The 22,233-nt window shown below is 35.0% G+C and overlaps 4 protein-coding genes across 5 annotated transcripts in view; 1 reads left to right on the forward strand and 3 right to left on the reverse strand.

Moving 5' to 3' along the window:
• LOC138934241 (roundabout homolog 2) overlaps positions 1-6,242 on the forward strand; it is an 88,299-nt gene extending 82,057 nt beyond the window's left edge. The window contains exon 11 of the mRNA XM_070297784.1: positions 32-6,242. Within this exon, the coding sequence (XP_070153885.1) occupies positions 32-210 (179 nt within the window). The 3' untranslated portion in view covers positions 211-6,242. The remainder of the gene's footprint in view (positions 1-31) is intronic.
• A 486-nt stretch (positions 6,243-6,728) lies between these two features.
• LOC138934249 (selenoprotein S) lies at positions 6,729-8,091 on the reverse strand. Its single transcript, XM_070297797.1, has 5 exons — positions 7,936-8,091; positions 7,648-7,788; positions 7,433-7,539; positions 7,171-7,303; positions 6,729-7,051 (listed from the first exon to the last, which is right to left on the reverse strand). The coding sequence occupies exons 1-5, from the start codon at positions 7,970-7,972 to the stop codon at positions 6,969-6,971; spliced, it is 501 nt and encodes a 166-aa protein (XP_070153898.1). The 5' UTR covers positions 7,973-8,091; the 3' UTR covers positions 6,729-6,968.
• Positions 8,092-8,672: 581 nt separating this feature from the next.
• Positions 8,673-11,958, reverse strand: LOC138933870 (kanadaptin). Of its 2 annotated transcripts, none has more exons than XM_070296997.1 (6): positions 10,792-11,956; positions 10,392-10,681; positions 10,108-10,250; positions 9,838-9,998; positions 9,401-9,763; positions 8,673-9,283 (listed from the first exon to the last, which is right to left on the reverse strand). In XM_070296997.1, exons 1-6 carry the CDS (start codon positions 11,629-11,631, stop codon positions 8,873-8,875), a joined length of 2,208 nt encoding a protein of 735 aa, XP_070153098.1. In that variant the 5' UTR covers positions 11,632-11,956; the 3' UTR covers positions 8,673-8,872. The 2 variants fall into 2 exon arrangements, with proteins under 2 accessions (XP_070153098.1, XP_070153099.1); XM_070296998.1 differs by having other exon boundaries at positions 9,213-9,303; positions 10,792-11,958.
• A 3,688-nt stretch (positions 11,959-15,646) lies between these two features.
• On the reverse strand, positions 15,647-20,344 carry Pp2c1 (protein phosphatase 2C). Its single transcript, XM_070297373.1, has 6 exons — positions 19,671-20,344; positions 18,857-19,207; positions 18,558-18,778; positions 18,288-18,428; positions 16,605-18,049; positions 15,647-16,374 (listed from the first exon to the last, which is right to left on the reverse strand). The coding sequence occupies exons 1-6, from the start codon at positions 20,284-20,286 to the stop codon at positions 16,002-16,004; spliced, it is 3,147 nt and encodes a 1,048-aa protein (XP_070153474.1). The 5' UTR covers positions 20,287-20,344; the 3' UTR covers positions 15,647-16,001.
• Positions 20,345-22,233: the final 1,889 nt, after the last annotated feature.

A 22,233-nucleotide genomic window follows, 5' to 3' on the forward strand; every position in this document is an offset into this window, starting at 1 on the left:
CTTAATTTTTCGTTCCTTTTATTCCTTTCAGACAAATTGCCTGGCTTTTCGAGAACGGGCGGTTACAGCCAACACAATTCTTCGGCCTCGAATACAATGAGTAGTACGGGCAGCCAGCGATACAATAAGCTAAATAGTATCTTTGTAAGCGGCAATAACCCGATCGCTCCAACGGACTCTAGTCGACTGGGTGATCACCGCGAGAGCTAAATTCTGCCTGAACGTAGCAAGTATAGGACGTGCCTGAATGAACGGCCTTCGATCACAACGAACGATCGCAGTCTGCATTACAGGAGGCCGTTACGCAGTCAGCGAACTTGTCGCGGACGTTCGTCAAGTACTGTAAGCGCGCCTTCATATATATAGTTGACAGCCCGCAAACTGATGTACTCTGATTTAATTTGTTGATTATATACAGGCTCGTTAGAAAGTGAGTTCGGTAACAAAATTATGGGGCGAACCTCGCGCTTTTCTGCGTACCACCGCGTTACATAATATTGAAAAGGTTTGATAGATTTCGCGAAGCAATTAGTAAGTATTCCATGACTGAGAGAACGCTTACGTTTAGCCGATTATATGCGGCGGTAGCTTAAGCTCGTAGAATATTCCTATGTTCGCACGAAGGGCAATAACGGTCTTCTATCGCGAAAGGAACGTAATCTCGATATTTGGAGATTGTAGAATAAACCTCGTAATTGACATTCGCGGCGCTTTTTATTAACGCTTTAACGCCGGTACAACCCGTTATATACATATTACGTATTCAATTGTTTTGTACTCACTATTCGGATAAGGGCTTTCAGAAAAAAGGATCAACGACGCGTAATAATATTTCTTTTTCAAATTCTTTGACAAATAGACTGATGAAAATGTTTCATTGGAACTTTATTTATATTTGTTTCGTGTCTCAATTTATATGACGCTATGAAACGAAAGCGATTGCGAGTTTCGAACGATATTAAGGAGCAAAAAGAGAAGTAGAAAAAGTTATATTTGCTATCGCGTCATGTTCTTTGAGCGAAGATTCAATCCCCAAGCGACCACGCCGGTCTAAAATATTCCAGTTAATACTTTTTAAACTTTATTATACTCTCGACTGCCATATATACTGCCATTCCTATTGACGTTTCTTCACGCACCACACGTTAAGGTGTTCTATTAATTTAATTAAATAATCTTTTAAATAATGACTCTAAAAGTCATATTTTAACTCGCAAATGCCAACGAGCTACGAAGGGTCTCGCGCGATTGGTTCCGGAATTAACGTTCAAGCATATGAATATCACCATTTCATATTTCAGAAATGATTTTTTTTTTACATGACAATAGCACAAATGGAGAAGAAAATACAGGAATGATGGTCTCGGGTGATGTAATGAGCTGATCTACTCGAACGCGAACAAAGGATTCAGGTCACGTAAAAAGCGTACGAATCAAGCAAACGCAGTTTATCAGTACTTTAATTGTCGAAATTTATTCGCAGAAAGATGTAATAGCTTGCAATAATTTCAATTTAGTTTCATAAACCAATAAAATAGAATTAAGTTTTTTTTCTTGCAGTAATGTAAAGTATATTCTTCTTATAAAAAATAATACACAATTTTATGATTAAAAAATTGATCAAAATTGTTGGAACTATCGCAGAGAGATGCTTCGAGACTATTTATTAAAAAAAAAAAAAAAGTCAATCTCCATCGTGTGTCATCATAGCAATAATAAGTGTATACGTATATATAATTGTGTGGAGATGAATATTTACGAAAATGAAATTTCAAGATCTTTGTATGACTCTTGGAACAATGTCCTTTCGTGATCTCCTTGAGTAGTAAAATGATTTCACTCGGAAATCGTTGTGTCGAGAGCAATCGAGCGAACAATCGTCCACTATATACGAGATTAAATTGATCAACTGTATTTGCTTGTTCTTTGCGTAATCCTTTCGTTACGATTAGTTTTTGTCGAATTTAATTTCACTTTTTGCAAAGGAAGCAACTACTTTTTATCATATGATACTTAAGTGTATTATATCGCGGCATATATTATATATAGCGATCACTTATATCTATATTCCGCGTTTAAATGATATCTAATTTATGAACGAGTTCCTTCGATTCTGAGCGATAACGATTGCGTTTAACGTGGCTAAATGCGAAATGTGAAGATGGGGCAAATGATTCTATTGTCGTTCTTAATTCGAACAATTAGAGGCAGGTATGATTACAGTCGTGGCTCTTGGCAAAACACGGGTAAAATCTTAACGGATAGGCAAGCATAATCGTCGTAGCGAAAAGATTAACATGTCGCGCTCACACATTGTTACAAAGCGTAGCATTTATTTTCGACGGCCTGTACTGGTATTCTGATTACGCGTGATAAATGAAGTATATTATTTTGGATATAACGTTCCTAAATCTTAAGAGAAATAATCCTGGGGGGCTAATTTCTACGAAGAAGGGCGACATATATAATTCTTCCAAAACGAACGCACGTAGTAATACGTTTTTAAAAAAACGAAGTAACAATAATATATATATATATATATATATATATGTATTATCATATCAGACACACACGCAAATGGTCTCTGTATAAATTGTACAAAGTTATTCTAACGAGATTAGTCATTAGTTATTAATTTATACGCCGTATCGATTAAAGCCCTATTACGTAACGAGAAAGACATGTAAGATGTTTTATGTATTCTGTTTATTACAACACGATTTGACACGTAAAATTGGAAGCTCGTTAGAAATATGCGTTTCGAAGTTGTACTGCCGATACAAAATGTATTATTTTCGAATGCGTACGTGATTCCGATTTTATCGGAATTCGTTTCCGCCGCCGCCGTCTAATTTTTCTCATGGGATAGATAATTATAAATGTGAATCATAAATTTAAATATCATATGTTCATAAAACTTTTTTTTATTAATATTATATTATTATATTTTCATTAGAGATAAAATATTATAAAAATAAAAATATAAAATATTGTTAGAGTTTGTGAAATAATGAAAGCAATGTAACATGATTCGTAAATAATTTTTAAATTCTTAAACTTTGAAAAATGATACTCCTTAGGCCTTTGTATATTTTTCCTCTTCCGCGTTTATTTTTTAGTTTTCTTTGTGATCTATGGAATTTTAAATCGAAAACGCAACGAAATTAATTTGCATTCGTAGTGAAAGGTCATTTGTATGGGGATTAAAAAAATTGTACACTATGAAAACCGTGAAATTATATTACTGCATGGACTTTCGTCTTTCTTTCCTTTGAAACGCATATTTTTAATAAGAGAGAGAGAGAGAGAGAGAGAGAGAGAGAGAGAGAGAGAGAATGTTGCATCTATTCGTAAAATTTATGATGTCGCATTTACGGATGATTCGGATCAGCGTTTTTCGCATTATATTTCGATAGGTTTCGGATTTAAAGAGAAGAGCTATATAAATTTCAGAATAAACATCATATAATGAATAAAACATTTACTACAAGAAACTTGTCACAAGAATTTCATTTTTAACGAATAAATTTGCATATATGCAAATATTTATCAAGACTGCGACTGAGAATGCATGCATGTTAAGTACTCCACATTTAGCATTTACTAACACAGCATTTCCTGAATGTGCTACATAATTATTTTATGCGAATTTAATTATTCAGGAAGAAAGATTTGAAAAATTGTAAATTTTTGATAAAACCAAAATGCTAAGTTATATTGAACTCTCTTCACAATATGGCCGATTATTTATCGCCGGCTAATTTCGGAGAAAACATTGTTTCGGAACACCCGTTTAATTCGTAATCCGCGCTTTTTATTATGTATATATTTAACCGAGATATTTTGTACGCATTTTTTTAAAGAAAACCTGTCGATATTTGGATTCTTGTTCATTTTGCGGCACTACGTTACGCGGAGATGAGATTCTGCAATAATTTTGTCGATCTTTCTCCTCCACGTAACGATGTCGCGAGAAAGCGAGAATGTAGCTTTGTACACGAATATATGCGACTTATTAATTACAACTTTCGATTAAGTAATAAGTAGCGTTATCGTAAGAAGCTTGCATGTAACTCGTTCAGTGACGCGTAGCAAATCGCTCAAATTTGTTATATATGTACGCAATACAATTAGTTTTATTCGGTTCGCAAACCGAACATGCTGTCTGAATAGAAAAATTATCCCGCGCGACAGATATTACTCACTTGGATACTCGACAACAAACCACTGCCACGTGTAAATTCCGTAAAAACAGAAAAAATCATACACAAGAATTGCGATCTCGAAGATGGTCGAGGCACGGAGAAGAGAAAAAGAAATAATTAAAAGCTCTAGCAGAAATATTGAAAATTAAATTTATTAACTCGGAGAGTTGAACTTAAGTTCTATCTAGTGATATACAATTATATAGCGATGTAAGTCCCGATGTGTATAAATCTACTTGCGCGCACCTACTGTGTGCACGAGTAAATTCATATTCAATAAAAAAAATTCCATCCAAAAAGCGCAGACGAGAAAATAAGTAACGAGTAGGGTTGAGGATATCATCTCGATATAATTTTAGGCTAATAAAAAAATAAAAAAATAAAGAAAAGCAAGTCGAGACTACTCTAACTATAGAAGGAAGCATCTCAGTAAATGTAATTAGATAGGATGCGTATTTTAAGTATCCGTTGTCAGGTACGAGTTCGTGCGACCATCAGCGAGAGTCGCGTTAAATCACGAGAGAAGGGAGATATCGAGTAGCCGGCACTTCTAACACCTCAATGCTCCGTCTTTTCTCTTCTCATCTTCACGAGAAGAGATCTTCCTCGAGGAATAACTGTTTCCGTTAAGGTGCGAATCCATTTGCGATAGTTTTATGCACGCAACTCGTGTCCGAATCGAGATGAAGACATTTACACGTTTGAGAAAAACTACGTTTACAGTTACAAGTCACTGGGTTTGATTCGCAAACGGTGGACGCGCAGGTTCTGCATTAAATTCGCGCGAACTCGGATCGGCATGTCGCGCAATGCAGCTGTGTATTATCGAGGAAGGATTGTTACATGCACATAAATCTCTTCGATGGCTAACAGAATCGTGACTGTTTCGGAAAAGCGCCGTATTCTCTCCATTCCTAAATGATCGTGATTCGAGCCAACGGATATACTGCCAAACCATCGTATCAATGCGCGAAGGAACGAAAAAAGATAACGTATTATTTTTATATAATTTGTCATCTTTGTATTATTGTTACGATGGTTGAGAAAGGGACTTGTATAAAATATGATAGATTGTAACTCGGTGAAAAGTTGCGCATACACGATTCGCGTAAACGGCATTTAACACGGAACACATACATACAGGATTAACACATACGCGCTCATAACGACATAAAACACAAAGTTCGTCGAGCAGACTCTTATTTGTCAGTAGAATTGCCATCACGCATCACGATGGGAGAAGAATGCATTGCGTTAAGGCGAAACTGCGGTAATTCGCATTTATAGCGGTATCGAGCTTCTGCGAGATTCGTTCTCCGAATTTCAAATGTAGAAATGATCGAGACTACCAGATATTAGCAAATTAGAGTTATTAACTACATGTAAATTGATCTTTTTTTCCAGCCAAAAATCTCGAATAATCGATAGATCTCGACCTATCAAGATTTCCAATTATATTCTTAAAATCTAAAAAAATAGAATAAGAAAATTAAATGAATTAAAACCTCATCCTCTCATTTGACATTAATGCAAACAATTGGTTTTAAATCGCACGTATCTGTACTTGTCATTGCTTATTTGAAATGCATAGAACCTGTCTTCACGGAATGCGGAATGCCAGATTGTAAAAAGATTTAACTCTGAGATTGTGTCAGATGCGCTAATGACACTCTTCTATCGGGCTAACGATGTTTCACCGATAAATGATGTCAGGCACTAAAAGGGTTAATTAGACTGTTAGAGCGCTAGAGCTACGTAAAAATAATCCATATCATTAAGAACACGAAATAGAGCGATTTTTTGTATTGGAGGCACTGGAAGAGAAAGAGAAATGAAGAAGAGATATAAGCTATTTCGCTCTCCCTCTCTCTTTCTCTTTCTGGATCGCGTTTTACGGGCTACACATGTGTGATACATCCTACATACACACTCGACACACATGGAGAAGAGTCCGTGAAAACGTGTATTTAGCTCAATCTTTCCTTTTTATATTTTGTAAATACAGCGGATATATAAAAATAAAAGTGGTAAACATTTTTATAGTTAATTTTATAATTTATTTACTATGCGCGAAAGAGAGAGAGAGAGAGAGAGAGAGAGAGAGAAACAAGGGAAGAAAGTTCGTCTCTCTTCATCGATCATCATTGCACGAATGAAATCGACGAGAATTAAGAGTAAGATAGGGGTGTACATGTTACATAGACACTCGTTACACACACATATACATACACATAGAACATACACGCGCACGATTGTAGATAATTTGTAACAGTTGCTATTGTCAAGTACCACATACACGTATAAAGCGACATATGCTGATATATATCATTGCATATTATACTGATAACGATTAATAAAAGGTAATGTTGAAAATTGAAGCACCGCCTATATTGTTGTTGTATTGTTTATTTTCCCTTCCTTCTCTCAATATAATAGCAAAAAATCTAGTAACTCTTTTTAAAATAGTTGATGTATGTATATATATATAAGCGTGATATATAAATATATAAATCCTGCATTAAATTTGATAGATAAAGTTAATCTGGCCTCTAATTTATTAATGCTTGGAAATTATACAATTATAAATTAATGCTTATACAAGAATTGCATTTTAACAATTATTAAAATTATTATAGAATATTGCGCATTTTAAGTATATTTTAATCCGTGTCAGTTATCGTTTTCTTTTTATTTTCATCAACTTAATTAAATTCGTTTCATAAAAATAAATGGAATTTTTTATAAGAATCTGTAAAACTGCAATTAACCACACCCACCCTTTTTACAGCAAGTACGTTTCGGAGGCCGATATCCGCGAGTATTATCACCCATTAAAGGACTATATTCTGTAAATGAAGTATGGATATTATATCATTTAATTCTTTGTATGGTCGCTATCCGACCACAAAGGATTACATTTACCTCAGAAATATAATTTGATATATAAGTGAGATATAAGATTTACCTGATTTAAGCAACCTTGATTTCGTACTTGTACTAGGTGTCGTTTTTTCGTCATCCGTTGCACTACCTAGCTTGGTACCTACATTTTTATTTTCCAATGATTTTAAAATCTTCTGTCTTTTTTTCTCTTTTTCCTGAAACAAAAAACAGATTGTTCAAAAATCTACATTTCAATATAATACAAGTGCAATAATCTATATATCTCTTAATATAATATAATCTACATAATATATTAAGTAACATATAACAAGATAATGAGATACCTCTTCCTCTTTAACTTGTGCCAAGGCACAACTCTTGTTGTATGCTTCTTGCATTTTCTGTCGTGTTAGCTCTACATTAGCGGACAGTTGTGGTAATTCATCAGTCTCTAGACAAATATGACGTAACAAATGTGTTATAATAAATTTATAACTAAATTATATATATGTTGTCTGTCATTTAAAAATTCTATTTTTCTTATAAATTATTGACTTACTTTTGCCAAATGCAGTACTATCATGCTGGTTTTTCGCAAATCTCCAGCTTTCGTACTTCTCTTGAATATATGGATATGTATGGTATAAAATAAACAAGAGACCTACGATATACCATCCTACAGAAGCTATAAGAGCCCAAACTGAGACACAAAAAAACATTTTAATTACTTTGCAGCACGAGATATATATACGGAATAAGAAATGAAAATAATCACAAAAACGCCAACAAGAAAACAAGACAATTATCCACGGTAGTCAAAATTTTCGTATATCATTATGATACATACCCGTTTGAAAATAGCTCGGACTGTCGACGTACTCCATATTCCTTTCTGCGTGTTCAAGATAAAATTTTTCAAAACATTAGATGACATTAATTTAAATGTCACGATCCGCTATGCAACAATCAACTCCTCTTTCTCTTCTTTTTTCTTCCTTTCTGACAACTAAAGGCGCGTTCCACTTAACGACCGCAACGCTCGCAAGCATCATCTATCCTTGTTTAACTTTCGGTGAACAACAAGGATAAAATGATACTGTGAGCGTTAAGTGGAACGCGCCCCAAAGAGTGCGTTCGAAAATCCTACCCGTGGAGTAAAGTAGCATTTAATTGACCAATCAGGACAAGGAATCTTTGCTCCTGATTGGTCAATTAAACATTACTGTACCGTACGAATAAGATTTCTGCATGCATCCAAGTTTAATCTAGTTTTTCGCGAATCTGTTTAACTTTGCTGCACGAAATTATCTTATGTTGATAATTAATGACATCAGATAATTTGAATAAATTTATAATGCAGAATAAATTTATTGCCAGTGCTCGATTTTAATCTTTAAAAATGATAGCTATATAAACGCACAGCATTTTCTTAAAAAGAGATGAAGAAAGATAGATAAATTGGCGATTTTCCAATTATCACCCCACATGTATATATAATAATATATATAAATATGTATAATTATACATAGAATATGTCTATACATAACTATTATTTTTATATACTTTGTCTGTATATAAAGAAAATAATATAGATATAATTGAAAAACAGGAGATTAATTTTTGCATTTTCTAAGAAAAAATTTGCGGTTATATTATTCAGTGTAATCTATGTAATGTAATCTAAAATTATATATATTGCATATATAGAGTGCTATTATTAATATTAAATAAAGTTCTGATTGTATTTACATTATTTATCTTATATATATAGCATTAACCTTAATTTAATATCCGTATTTATCATTAAGAGTTGTTCTGCCATCTCCAGATTGATCTTGCGGTGGTATCCATGTAGAATAATCTTCCGAGTGGATATCTTGATCGTATTGCTTTTTCATAATTTTCGACTTCTCCGATTTTTTATCTCTTCTTCGTTTCTTCTCAACGTTCGCATTTCGTTCGTCTGTTTCCGTATCGACGCCCCTCAAAGTACACAGTTTGTCGTTAATTCTAGTGCAATCTTGTGATTTTATTTCGTCCTTGCATGGCGTACATTTTGTGATATCGTATTCGACTTTTTCTTTTACATTATCTTCATTTTCTTCCTCATCTTCCTCTTCTTCTACATTATATATATCCATAGTATTATTACTATCTGAAGTTGACAAATGTACTCTCACAAAATCGTCTTTATTCTGAAAAATTAAATACTTTTCTAAATTACAAAAAAAAAAAAAAAAAAAAAAAAACAGTAAATAAGAAATGCTTTTAATTTAACGAAAAAGGAAAAAATAATAAAATAGATAATTTACCTTTGTCTCAAAATGTTTTTTTCTTTTTTCAAGTTGAGAAATTTTTTTCAAAGAAGCTTTTGACTTTTGCTGATCGTCTTTTTTATCTTCTGCTTGGACTTGGCTAACAAGAGGCGGTAAATTGGCCGGCTTTGTAAGATTTATTAATTTAACTAATCTTATTTCTTCTTTATGAAGATTTTGCAATTCCACCTTCATATTTATAACATCGCTTTTGCTCAAAGAAGATGTATTTAGATTAGACATAAAAGCATCCAAAGAATCCTCGTTGGATTTCGCCGCTTTAACTTTGTTTTCTTGTGCCTCTTTTAAACGATTAGTCAGATGCGAAATTTTATTCATGATGTTGCTATGCTTTTCAGTCTGAAATAATGTAAACATATTTAGTTGAAAATATATGTATAATTTAGATAAATAAACAAAAAAAATAGCATTACCAATGAACTATAGGTCTCAATTTTTTCTTCAAATTTTCCAGCTTGTTTCATTCTTTGCTCACGTTTCCTTTCTACTATTCCGGTTCGATCTAAAAAATTATCTTCATCCGAGTCATAATAATCTTCTTCTTCCCAATTTCTTGCTTTCTTTCTTCGACTTTCTGTAATCAATAATTTTAATCTTAGTAATCAGAAATGTAAATTGTTAAGTATAAAATCTTGCATATATAAAAAAAGTAATATTATTTATAATATATATATATATATTACCATGATTAGCTTGTCTCAATAATCCGTGTCTATCTAAGATTCTACAGGCTTCCAATGCACATTGAACAACGGATTCTTTCTTTTTTCCTTTAACAAGAGCTTCCGCTTTTAAGGAACGACCGCCGAAACATTCTTTAGGCAAACTGAAATCCATTTTTATTTTTATGTGATATACAAAAGAAAACAGCAAATTAAATACTCAAACGTAATTTTGAAGCAACACTATTAAAGAAGTAAGCTTCTAAACCTATATTAGCTTATGTCACTTAGCTTACATAACTTACTTTATCCAACATAAAAATTGGCCTATCCCTTTTTCCTCAACTTGATATTGCAAATCATATCCCTCTCTTTCAAACCATCCTCTCAGTGTTTTTTTAGGATCGTCTAAATATAGCTCTTCATCTGCCATAGAAGCATAAGGATTCTCTGTCAGATCCGTTTCCTCATCGGCATCTTCTCCCATTCCCCAATCAATACCCTCATTTTCAGTTGCCTGTTTTGCTCTCTCTTCAGCTTCTTCTTCCTCTTGTTGTCTAATCTTTCGTTCTTGCAACTCTTCCAACCGTTTTTCCTATGAACAAATATATTTAAGAATTTTGTCTTTTCATTAAAAATATAAAAATAGTAATTGGCAGCAAATTATTTATTATGACCAATTACATGCAAATAAAAGTTACAAACCTTCAATTGAGTAACCGACAGTTCAGATTCCTCTTCCTGATCATTTGGTGCTTGTAATATATATTTTCTCTGACTACAACCTAATTTAATCATATGCCCATCATGCAATCGGACATAAGTTCTTGGTTTTATACGATGTCCATTCCAAAATGTACCATGCGTGCTTTCCAAGTCATACAAATAAAAACCTTTAGAGTTATTCTCATCTTCCATTGTTCTGTACTGAATAATTGCATGGTATCTTGAGATAGTCGGATGAGCAAGAGACAGATTGCAAGAAGGTAATCTGCCTAATATGTAAAAACTTCTCTCAGTTAAATCAATCTTCTCTAGAATTATACCAGATTTGAGAACCTCTAACTTATATTCCTCTGACGGTTTCCCACCCCATTTCGGTTCCAGATATGGTACAGGAATGTTTTTTGTATCAGGTAAGACATTCTCTACTACAGAATTCTTCAAGATTGATTTATCAATCTTATCTGTAGTATCATCTTCTTGCAAATGGATAGTTTCGGTCACTTCATTATTCATAGATGACGATTCAGATGCTGGAGGAATTATATTATCATTCATCATTCGAATTTTTCCAATCTTACCCCTCTTTGGGCCAATCAGTAAAAGCGGCTTCTTAAATCCTGATTCTTTACGAGTGTTATCTGTTCCATTTGGGGAAGATTCAGACATATTTTCCATCTGTAATTTCTCAGTGCTTTGCTCATTGTATGCTGGTGATTCGGATATTATTTCACTGTTGCTTATGTCAGTGCTAACAGTAGTTGTAGAAGCACCCTTAGAAAAACAAATTATAGAATCCCTTTCCTGTTCATTTGCTTGCATAGTTACGATCTCGTCAAATTGTATGCTGGAAAACAATCGAGTATCAAACTCTTGTTCAGAACAATAATGTATTACTGTCAATCAGAATGCGCATTCGTTTTTACAAAAAACACTTTTAGTGTTTATGTTTGGATGCTGTAGTCATGAGCTTTGCATAATCTGTCAATCTGTCAATTATTGTCATTAGATTTTTACGAAAAACTGTTGAGAATCAGTTTTTTCTTTTTTGTTTCTTTGTCCATTCATTAATGAGGCAAAGTATACCACGTTTAGTTAAATTTACACTTACAGAGATTTCTTGTTTATTTGAATCATAGAGAAAACTAATTAGGAAGAGGCCATTGTGGCATTCTTCATGGATGTAGCGAAATACTTATTAAATCTTGTTTAGTATTGCCATCTGCATTCACTTTAGAGATATAGAACTACATAGCCAAATTAATTTTTGATATTGTCGATAAAATCACCGTTTGCTAAGTTCTGGCAACATCAAATTTTCTACACCTAACAAACAATATTATAAATATATATATATATATACGCAATAAATATATACAGTATCTCTCTTCTTCTTCGATCTGTCCGGCATGAATGACCCTATCGGTAACTACGAATCAGTTTTTTTACAGCTGAACTGGCTGCACTAGTTCAGAGTTTATCTTTTTCTCTCCACATTGAAAGAAGGAAGATAAGCTTTGAATTAGTGCAGCCAGCTCAGCTATAAAGAACAGATCCTACATTATCGGTTAAGTTCAAGTACTTAAACCTCCTCATCCGGCCAAATGATGCAAATATGAATTTTCCAAAAGTTATAAATTAATTCATTCCGAAAAATATTTACCGTGCATAGCCAAAATTATAATAAACTAAATAAGAATTTTTATAAATAAGTAGAAATGATATATATACCTAAAAATGATTTAAGTTTAATTAATATTAAAACTCATCCTAAATTTGGATATTAATCTTTAAACAAAAACAGCAAATAAATACTTTAAACAAAAATATTGCAAATATAAAAATGCGTATATACATACAACATATTTTTTACGATTTCATTATATTTAATATTGAAATAAAATAAATACCACTTAATATATTCACTAAAAAATATTGAAATATGATAATAATAAATTACCACAGAAAGTTATATTAAAAATGCTGCTAAATATAAGTTCAATAACAGGATTTTTACAAATGATTTGTCTGTATTTTAATTTATTTAATTAAAATATTTATATTATAAATGCACGTGACGGACGCGCATGATCACACATTTGTTCAAGTTCCTCTGAAATCTGATCTTCATAATTCTAATTTGAGATAAATTGTTATAACATTTTTCGCAAACATTTCCTCATCTCTCTTTGGGCCATAAATTTCTTATTTGCATATTTTCTTAAAAAATACTTGATATCATTATCTCTACGATGTAACAAATGATATATCTACGAGCGTAGAAAGTAGATTTTCGATCTTTTCTTAAACTGTTCTTTGCATAATTTGTCAACAGATGATGAACTCTATATATCGAGGCTGTACCTCATTATTTTTTTCTCGTGTTTGCTGCCGCACTAATCTAAAATTTATCTATACATATATGTACATCAATTAATTCTATATTTACATGACTGTGAAATCTATGGGCATGTACATGCACCGAAAAGGATAAATATTCTTAAAATAGATATTTGCTATTAATTTTGCTAACATATATCCTTCACATCATCTAATTCATCTCTCTACTCTTCAATTCACTTCAAGAACTTTTTTTGTACAAATAAAATTTTTTTACATTTGAGTGATAACTATTGTAGGCACGTGTCACCCTTTTTTTCCTCTCTCTTATCTTTGATATAGATTACAGTAGCTACGCACTCTACAAATAGTGTCTTTCCTTAAATACATAGTTTGAAATGATATATTTCAAATATATATTATCTGCATAAACTTATCTACAGAAAATTGAATTAGCTTTGAAAGCTAGTTGATAAAAAGTCGACTTTTTAATAATTTTAATTAATAATATATATATATAACGTTTATATTTTATCAATTTAATATAATTTCATTCTGTTATATTTTTTCCCTTTTTTCTTTTGTTTTAAAATATATAAATCTTAAATTTTCTTAAAAATAAAACTTAAATGTAATTTTTTCTCGCTTACTAATCCTTGTCACAAATTGTTCCATATATATCGTTTCTTGAATACATGTGAAAGTATAATTCAGACAAGACAGGAAATACAATATACATTTGTATATAAACCAATATAGAATAACGAACTTTTATTATTAATGAACTATAAAGAAATGCGAAATGTAAAATTGTGACAAACATTACATAATTTCTCTCTTACACATCAGTAATTTCTTTATAACATATTTATGACACAGAAACCAAATGAATATTTATCCTGAATTGTCTTTTTTTTTGTTTCTTTTTTTGCACACTTGCACTAGATAATGAAAAGCTGATATTAGAAGATTGTACACTATTATTATATATACATAAATTTTTGATATATTAATATATTAATATATTTATAAATTCTGTGTTTTTGACCCTGGGTAACTTAATCATTGTTAGATCTAATATATTTCTTTGCATTTAAAATATAATTGTTACAATTGTACCGAAAGAAATTTGAATTCTCTCAATCGTTTTAGCCATTTTTCATTTCCATTTATTCCATTTAAGTATAATCTAGAATCTAGATTTTTGTATCGCACATACATAAACAGTCGTTTGGTGCTTCGTACAGAGTGGTTTTAGAATTTATTTTAATTCGTTAAGATCTGAATTTCTTTTACATATCAACTAATTATCCATGTTGTATTTTCTATCTATAAGTATATATATCGGCATGCTCACAAATAATTAAAGACTGCCAATTATATTTTACACAATTCTTATCATAATTGCATATTTCCAATTATTCAGTGACCATTCTGTACTCGGCCAAGGCAGATCAGTGTATGATTACATAATCTACATACTAGAAAACAATTTAATACTTAATGATATACTAAATACGATGCTTTTCTTGACTTGATCACATGGGAATTCTTTCTATGCCATCATCGAAGACTATAATCATTAAGAAGAATTAATTGGGAGAAAAAACTATTTCTATAAATATATATGTGTATATATATATATATATATAGCTACGGACCACATTCGTATTTTATATTTAGCACTGATGTGGCCGCTTCATTCGTCTCTAATGCGACGATCGCAAACGATAGTTATCATTGAGAATGCACAAATGGATGTGCATATGAGATATGCATACAAGCCCATATCTTTATTTGCATCCATACCTTCTTATTGTCAAGCTATTTTATACAGATATCTATATTATACTTTCATATTTTGTCTTACGGCAACATTTAGTAAGTTCATCAAATATTAGAAAAAAACAGGTTACATTTTTACATCATAAATTTCTCGCAGAATATATACCTTACAATATCGCCTTACAACTGTATTTTCTATGTGCCTTATGCTTGACTTAAACATAAAATGATTTGAGTTTAATATCCATTTAAAAAAAAAATTTGCGTTTAATATCCATAAAACAAAGATGAGAATGTAATTTGCTTTTAGAAATTGCAAACGCACGTCTTTTTTTTTGCAAACTATATGAAAGATTTTGAATACAACGATACCATCTCAAGGGACATGATAGACTAGTTTAGTTTTATAATCCATTTTAAATATATATATATATATTTAAAATGGATTATAAAACTAAACTAGTTGAGATGTCCCTTCTATAAAAAAGGAATTAATAATTATGTTTCATAAACAGAATGGGAGAGCGTAGTAATTTATTTTCATAGATATCTAATATTTTATAAAAGAAAATAGATATATATGAAAGAGCTCGCGCAAAAGAAAACAGAAAAGAACAGATATCATTTCAATAACAATACAAGTAGTACATAAATCAATAATAAATGATAAAATAATAGTGAACAATAGTTGCGTCATAAACAAATATGAGAATTTACATAACTAGCATAAATTTTAAAATATATATCTAAATAATAATTGTACACAAATAATTATATAATTTTACATTTGATTTAATTCTATGTATGTAAAATACAGAATATTAACATTAATTTATAAAGCTCAAGCCCCATTCATGGTAAATATTTTAAGAGAGAAAGCATGCGTCATTTCAAAAATAAGAGTGAGAAAGTTTCGAAAAGAGACATATGCAATATATATGCAAAAATTAATGTTTATACTAAAAATATACTAAGAATAATAAAGAAAATAAAAGGGTAAGAATGTTTCATACCCTAAAAATACTCAAATTCGCATAAAAAAGAAAGAAAAGCTATAATCATTAACTTTACTTTCCAAGACGTTTAATGCGAGATCGCGTGCTCAGTGATCGAGCACTGGGATTGTACGGTGATTTGACCCTCTTAGCTATACCAGAAGTGGAACTTGTAGTCGACGGATTAATGGTCGCGCAAGTACTCACGCTTCCACCGTTACCATTCGCTTGTTTAAGTTTATTGGATGACAACGAGGAAGACCTGACTCTACTAGATTGTAGCGATCCACCGTTTGCAGACTGCTTTAACTTGTTTGGTAAGGATAATCGATTTTGCTTCACTACTCCGTACTGGTGAACCAACTGCGCAGATATCGTGTTACCAACGATGTCTACGTTACGCGAACGTAGCGTTTTCACTGGTGTTGCCGCCATTGTGTCTGATCTACGTAGAATAGAAAATAGCAATGTTTGGTATAAGTTCATCAAACATATTTTAAAAAACTGATAAAATATAACATCTTTTTAACGATCTATGTCCCATTTAATTGCAATTATTATATAATTTTCAATATAAAATAATTGACAAGATGTATGAGACACATAATTTAAATGTATTTCGTGCAAAAATTTCTAAAACAAACCAAAATTATAACTATAATTAATCAAACCAACCTTAACCATCGCTGTGGCATTGTCGTATCTGTAGGGCCGATAATTGATACTGTCCTATTTAATGTCCTTCTGTCGTTACAATTGCTCGCCCGATTGCTCCTACCTTGGTCCCAATCCCGTAGAAAACTACCTCTCAGTTGTTGCAGTTTCGAACCGTTGATAGATGACCTCCTAATAGTTTTAACAGGTGTGGCCTTCTTTGCTAAACTTCTACGTTGGAACGACGAAGAAAGTGTCGTTGTGGTGGCACCGTTTAATGATAATGTTGAATCCGGTCGTCCGTCTGACGTGGGCCAACTTAGCCGACCGCTCGTATTTTCCATTGTTTGATTGGCTGGATCGTTCTCATCTGTAGGAGTCTGCCGTCGGTCTTCGGAACGTGTCCTCCTCTTTGCACACGGTTCTTGCTGTGTGCATTCATTTTCAATTCCAGTTGACGGAACCGATGTTTGCGTAATCGTGCTGTGCCTGCGTTTGCAGCTAGTGTCTGTCCGTTTTGATGTGTTCTTTGATGTCTCTTCTGCTGACGCATTTTCCGCAACAGACGTTTTCGATACTCTGTTGTATCGCGACTTTACGGTCACATAAGTCTTTGGATCCGGAGTCGGCATGAAAGCATTCTGAATCTGTGAGGCGTTCATGCTGTGTCGACGCTTTATCGTTCTAACGTCTGTCCTTGCGGTGGGAAATAAAGAATGCTGTTGTTTGTGCCTCGATCCGTTCAAAATGCCATTTCTCATTTCACCGCCATCAAAACTCTTGCTCTTAACAGGAAGAACACCGCCACTTCGACGTAACCTGCTTAAAAGAGGAGCGGGTTGGATTGCCTCCTCTTTCGAATCGGAAAATATATTTTGTCGTATCACGTTAGACACTCCCATCTCATCTATAAGTTCCTTAAGCTCAGGCTTGTTCGATTTCAAGTCTGACTGGATCGGAATCTGTGTATTATCAATTTTGACCTTCTCGTTTTCGTTCTGTTCAGCTACTTGCTTTTTCTCGTTTTCGAAATTTTCTAATTTGTCGAGAATGGTTTTATCTTCCGATTCTCCAATTTCTTCTGGCATCTGGCTAGAGGAGATTTCGGCAACCTGGATACTCTCGCCGACGTCAGTAGTCTCAATACTTATGTCCTTCGCAGTGTCTCGTAATTCCGAGGAAATATCAATCTCTGGCGAAATTGATTTTTCAGGGTACAAAATTGTCTGCGATTGTAACATCGGATCGACGATCTCCTCACTTCCATTTGACGAGTCCGGTTGTTTGGTATCGCTATTGGGATTCGTAGAAATATCGGGATTTGTGGAAATGCTTGGCTGCGGTAACGGCATACACGGCGATATTACTTTTGAATTGGCTTTCTCGACGTTTTCGGGTACCATCGTCGTATTTGGTGCGTGTGTTCCATGATGTATGACACGATCCTTCTTTTGATTAAACAGTACCTTAAACAAAAACAAAATGCTTCAGCTAAAAAGTATTAACAGTTTTATATTTTATAAATAAATAACACTCTGCAAATACTTATTTTTGTTTTACTCCAAGTATAATAAAGTACAAACTTCCAATTTTAATTTTATCATAAAATTTTCATATGTATTATTGCAATAATACATAAAATAATGCATAAAATTTTGGTTATATTTCTAAAATATTAAAAAATATGAGAATATATGTATATACCTCACTGCGACACGGTCCTGATGGATCTAACATTAATGTTACAACACTGGTATTATCTGCCCGTAATCTAGTCGATGACCACCTCTCCAATGCACGGTCCACAAGACTTTTTGAAGGATTTATCCACATTTGTAAATCGGCCTGTTAAAAAAGTTTGTATATATCAATTATCAATATAATTTGTTATAATATATTTCAGATATTTTAATATATTTTGACACTTTAATAACTATATATATAATTAGTACTATAATAATAAAGCATGCTTACGCTATTGCCGGTCTGTTGAGACGCTATTAAATGTTTTTCATTGTGTCTATCTGTGGCTTGAACAATTGCTACCGCAGCTTGTGGCGATAACATATTCCACAAACCATCGGTACCAAAAATAAGACAACGGTGTGACTTGACATCAACTGGAATAACCTTGACATCTGGTTCGGGAGAGACGACAAAAGTGTTTAATTCAGAATTATAACTCCATAAATCACCTAAAACAAATTTTTCGTTAGATTCTTTTATACCTGTGAGAAATATAATTTAAAAAAAAAATATTCAGATGTACTTACCCAAAGATCTGGCTACCGCGAGAAATGGGATTTCGTCCATGTGAGTAGATCTTCTAACCGGACCTTTATGCCCTATACGAGGTCGATTCCATACAACTCTTGGAACACCAGATTTACTAACTACTTTCCCTCCCGACTCCTGTATACGTGTCATCTCCGGCCCGCTCTCCGGTTTATGATCTTTCGTCAGAGCTTTTGCTCGCCATTGAAGATCATCTTCCATCTGATAGCCTAATATAATAGCGGAATCCCCTACGTGACCTATGTAAATCTTGCCTTTCCGTATGAATGCGATGCTGGCAGTTGTGCCAGCTGTGGATGGCAATCCGGATGCGGTTCTTGGCCATTTATCTGTTCGAAAAACAGCACCAGATCAAGACATGTATCAATCGCGATATTATTACAGAAAAAGCTACATTTCTAGCGACCAAGGTCGCCGAGAACGCAGAGCGTCAACGTGTCTGTTACGCTTTACGCGCGCGCGACGATATCGCCACGGAAATTGCCGCGACTTAGATTCGCGATGAGGCAACGTAAGAAGGCGACGTCGCATAGTTTATTTCATTGCTCCTTGAACTCGAATTTCCAGGTTAGTTCGAAAGTTACATAACCTAAACCTCTAACCTAATCAGGCCTAGTCGCGATGGCGGCAATGGTGGGGGAAATACGCGGGACGATGACAGAGATTCTCGACGGAGAACCGCCGTTGCGGGAGATCGTATCTTGCAACGGTGCCCTCGTCGGCAGCTCCGAGCTCGCGTGGAAATTCAAAGAATCGTCGCGCGCGCCAACGAGACGCAACAATCTCTCGTACCGAGCTCCCGCCACATCGCGTAATGTGTGTTCATATATCCGTCCCTGATCGCCCGTAGCACGTCCTCGTCCCGATCGCTCCAAAAGTTCTTCTGCTTCACGATGCTGTCCATGAGATGTTCCTTGGCGAATGTCGCCGCTTCCCCGCCACCGTGGCCGTCGAATATCCCGAAGAACGCGTACTCCAGATCCTTGTCGTCCGGTGTCGGTTGGAACGCCACGCAGAACATGTCCTCCATATATTTGCGACCGCCCTGATTACAGTGGCCAGTTACCCGCAGATTAACTCCGATACTCAGCGGCATCGTGATGCCCAAGGATGATCCTTTCAGTAACAACGACAACGACGACGACGACGACGACGACGTCGTCCAAGAGCCGAGATACGTACAACTGCCTGTATATAGCGACGGTATACGTGAGCACTCTCTCACTGGCACGTACAACAAACACCGAACGGAAATCTCGCATTTACTGGGCAGATCCGCGCGCGCCGCGCAGTCCGTAGGAGCGGGGAACGGTGACGTAGCGGTCGACGACGAGGGCGACGCGGTGGGGATTGGAAGTTGGGAGTCGGGCGGGCGAATGGCTGAAGCGTGCGAGAGGGGTATCTCCATTCTCTCTTTCCCACTTACCAACGACCTCGCACACACACATGTATACGCACATTCTCTCTCTCACCCCTCCTCCGTCCGCCTCTCGTCGTCTCGTCTAGTACGATTTCACCGATCCGAGCGCAGCCGATGTTTCTCGAGAATCGGCTAAAGAGCGGAAGATTTTGGAATGCGCGCGCGCGTGTTTTCGAATATGTCGATCGCGATCTATCATTATGAATGATCGCCGGTACGTTTTATCGCGAGGCGGAGAGGAGGACGGAGATTTTCTCTTTCTCTCTCCCTCGCCATCGACATATTCTCGCCGTCACCCCGTGACCGTTTATAAAGAGACAGGCATTGTCAGCGAAGGATAAACGCGCGTATACGCGTTTGCCTGAAAGCCTCGTCGAGGGTCGCGAAACCTTGAAAGTTAGTCGTCCGAGATGTTGATTGAGAGAGTAGACGACGACGTACGATGCGGACTTTAGGTCTCTCTTAAGCCCCCGGTGTCTGGCAACAATATATTTCCAGTTTGCCTTCTCGTTATGTCCAATTACTTCGCACATTGCCACGTGCTTCCTCCCCCACTAGCAATCCTGTAATTGGTCGCAGTAAGACGGCGAGTTAGAAATGCGCTTTATCGAAAATAAATAAGGAGATAAGAGAGCGTTTCTGAAGTTTGCCAAGTTCGCGGCCGTTAGACTTCGTTCGCAACGATGTATATTTTATATAAAAAGATACACAATGTGAGCGGAGTTTCTATTTTGACGTCTTGAAAAGTACGCGTGTACGTGACGAACGAAACATCATTCAAAAGAGAGAAACTTATCTTGCGTTTCATATACGAATTTTTCTTCTTTTTTTCGCATTAAATAGATAACGACAAAATTTTAAAAATAGGAGAGTGTAAAAGAGAAAAAAAAATGAGACACGATGTTTATATAGTAGTATCGTTACTAGTCTCTGTTCGAGAGAACTGATATGATATTATACCGATTTGCTTCATGGAGAAAACGCAGAATAAATGATCGCGTATCGCTCGAAATTGATTTACCCGCGATAATTGTTTATCTACCGATTAAACGCGGCTTCTGATCTTTATTTCGAATCATCGTCGAGGCGCGTCGCCCCTCGAGAGGACACTCTCACTTATCGATAAGTTTGAATTGGTTTTTTTGCTTTATTTATCTGACACGCTCGATTCTCTCACGACGAAGAGGCTCGACTTTCGAACAAAAATCGCATTTGAAAATAGAGTTAAAAATAGTTTCAAGCTCGAAATATCGAATGTAAAAATCTCTCTAAAGACAATATTTCTTTCTTTTCCACATGTATAAATGTCGCTTGTTTTAGAAACAGGCACAAAATAATTAAACGAGATTTTAAATTGACTTTTTTTTTTTTATATCGATTAAAGAGGGAATAAATAAGATTGAGAAGCAAGCCGAATTAAAAGAGGTGACGCGCATGTTTCAAGACTAGAGCGTTTTACAAAATTTTCAAAAGGTCCCCGCGGACGGGTAGCTCATCCAGTAACATTACCTTGGTTATGTTACGGCTGTGACCAGCCGGCGGCGCGTCTCCCCTAACCCCGTCATCGCGCCGCACCTTCTGGCAGCATCCCCACCGCTGCGGAAACTTTTACGCGCCCTTTCCTCCGCGCGCGCTTGCCAGTCGACAAAGCTCTCCCTCTTCTCTCTCTCTCTCTCTCTCTCCTGTCGCACACGTCAAACCGTCCCTCCTCCTTCCCGCCATATCCCCGCGTGGATGCGGTGGCCGGTGGCCTGTCAGATGTCGGTGCTATTCATGCCGCGCATCTCCGCTCACGCAGTCGTGCTACGTTGCCGCGCTTCCTCCTGCGCTCTCTCGCCGTTGCCACGAGCGGCAACCTGATTTCTTGTCCAGCTCGGCCGATTGCGACCGAGAATAACGCATCTGGAAAAATTGTCCAGGGTGATCATCGCGCGA

The sequence above is a fragment of the Polyergus mexicanus genome, unplaced genomic scaffold, assembly GCF_030449975.1.
Source record: "Polyergus mexicanus isolate NDT 795.1 unplaced genomic scaffold, iyPolMexi1.0 SCAF_6, whole genome shotgun sequence".
Classification (NCBI taxonomy): domain Eukaryota; kingdom Metazoa; phylum Arthropoda; class Insecta; order Hymenoptera; family Formicidae; genus Polyergus; species Polyergus mexicanus.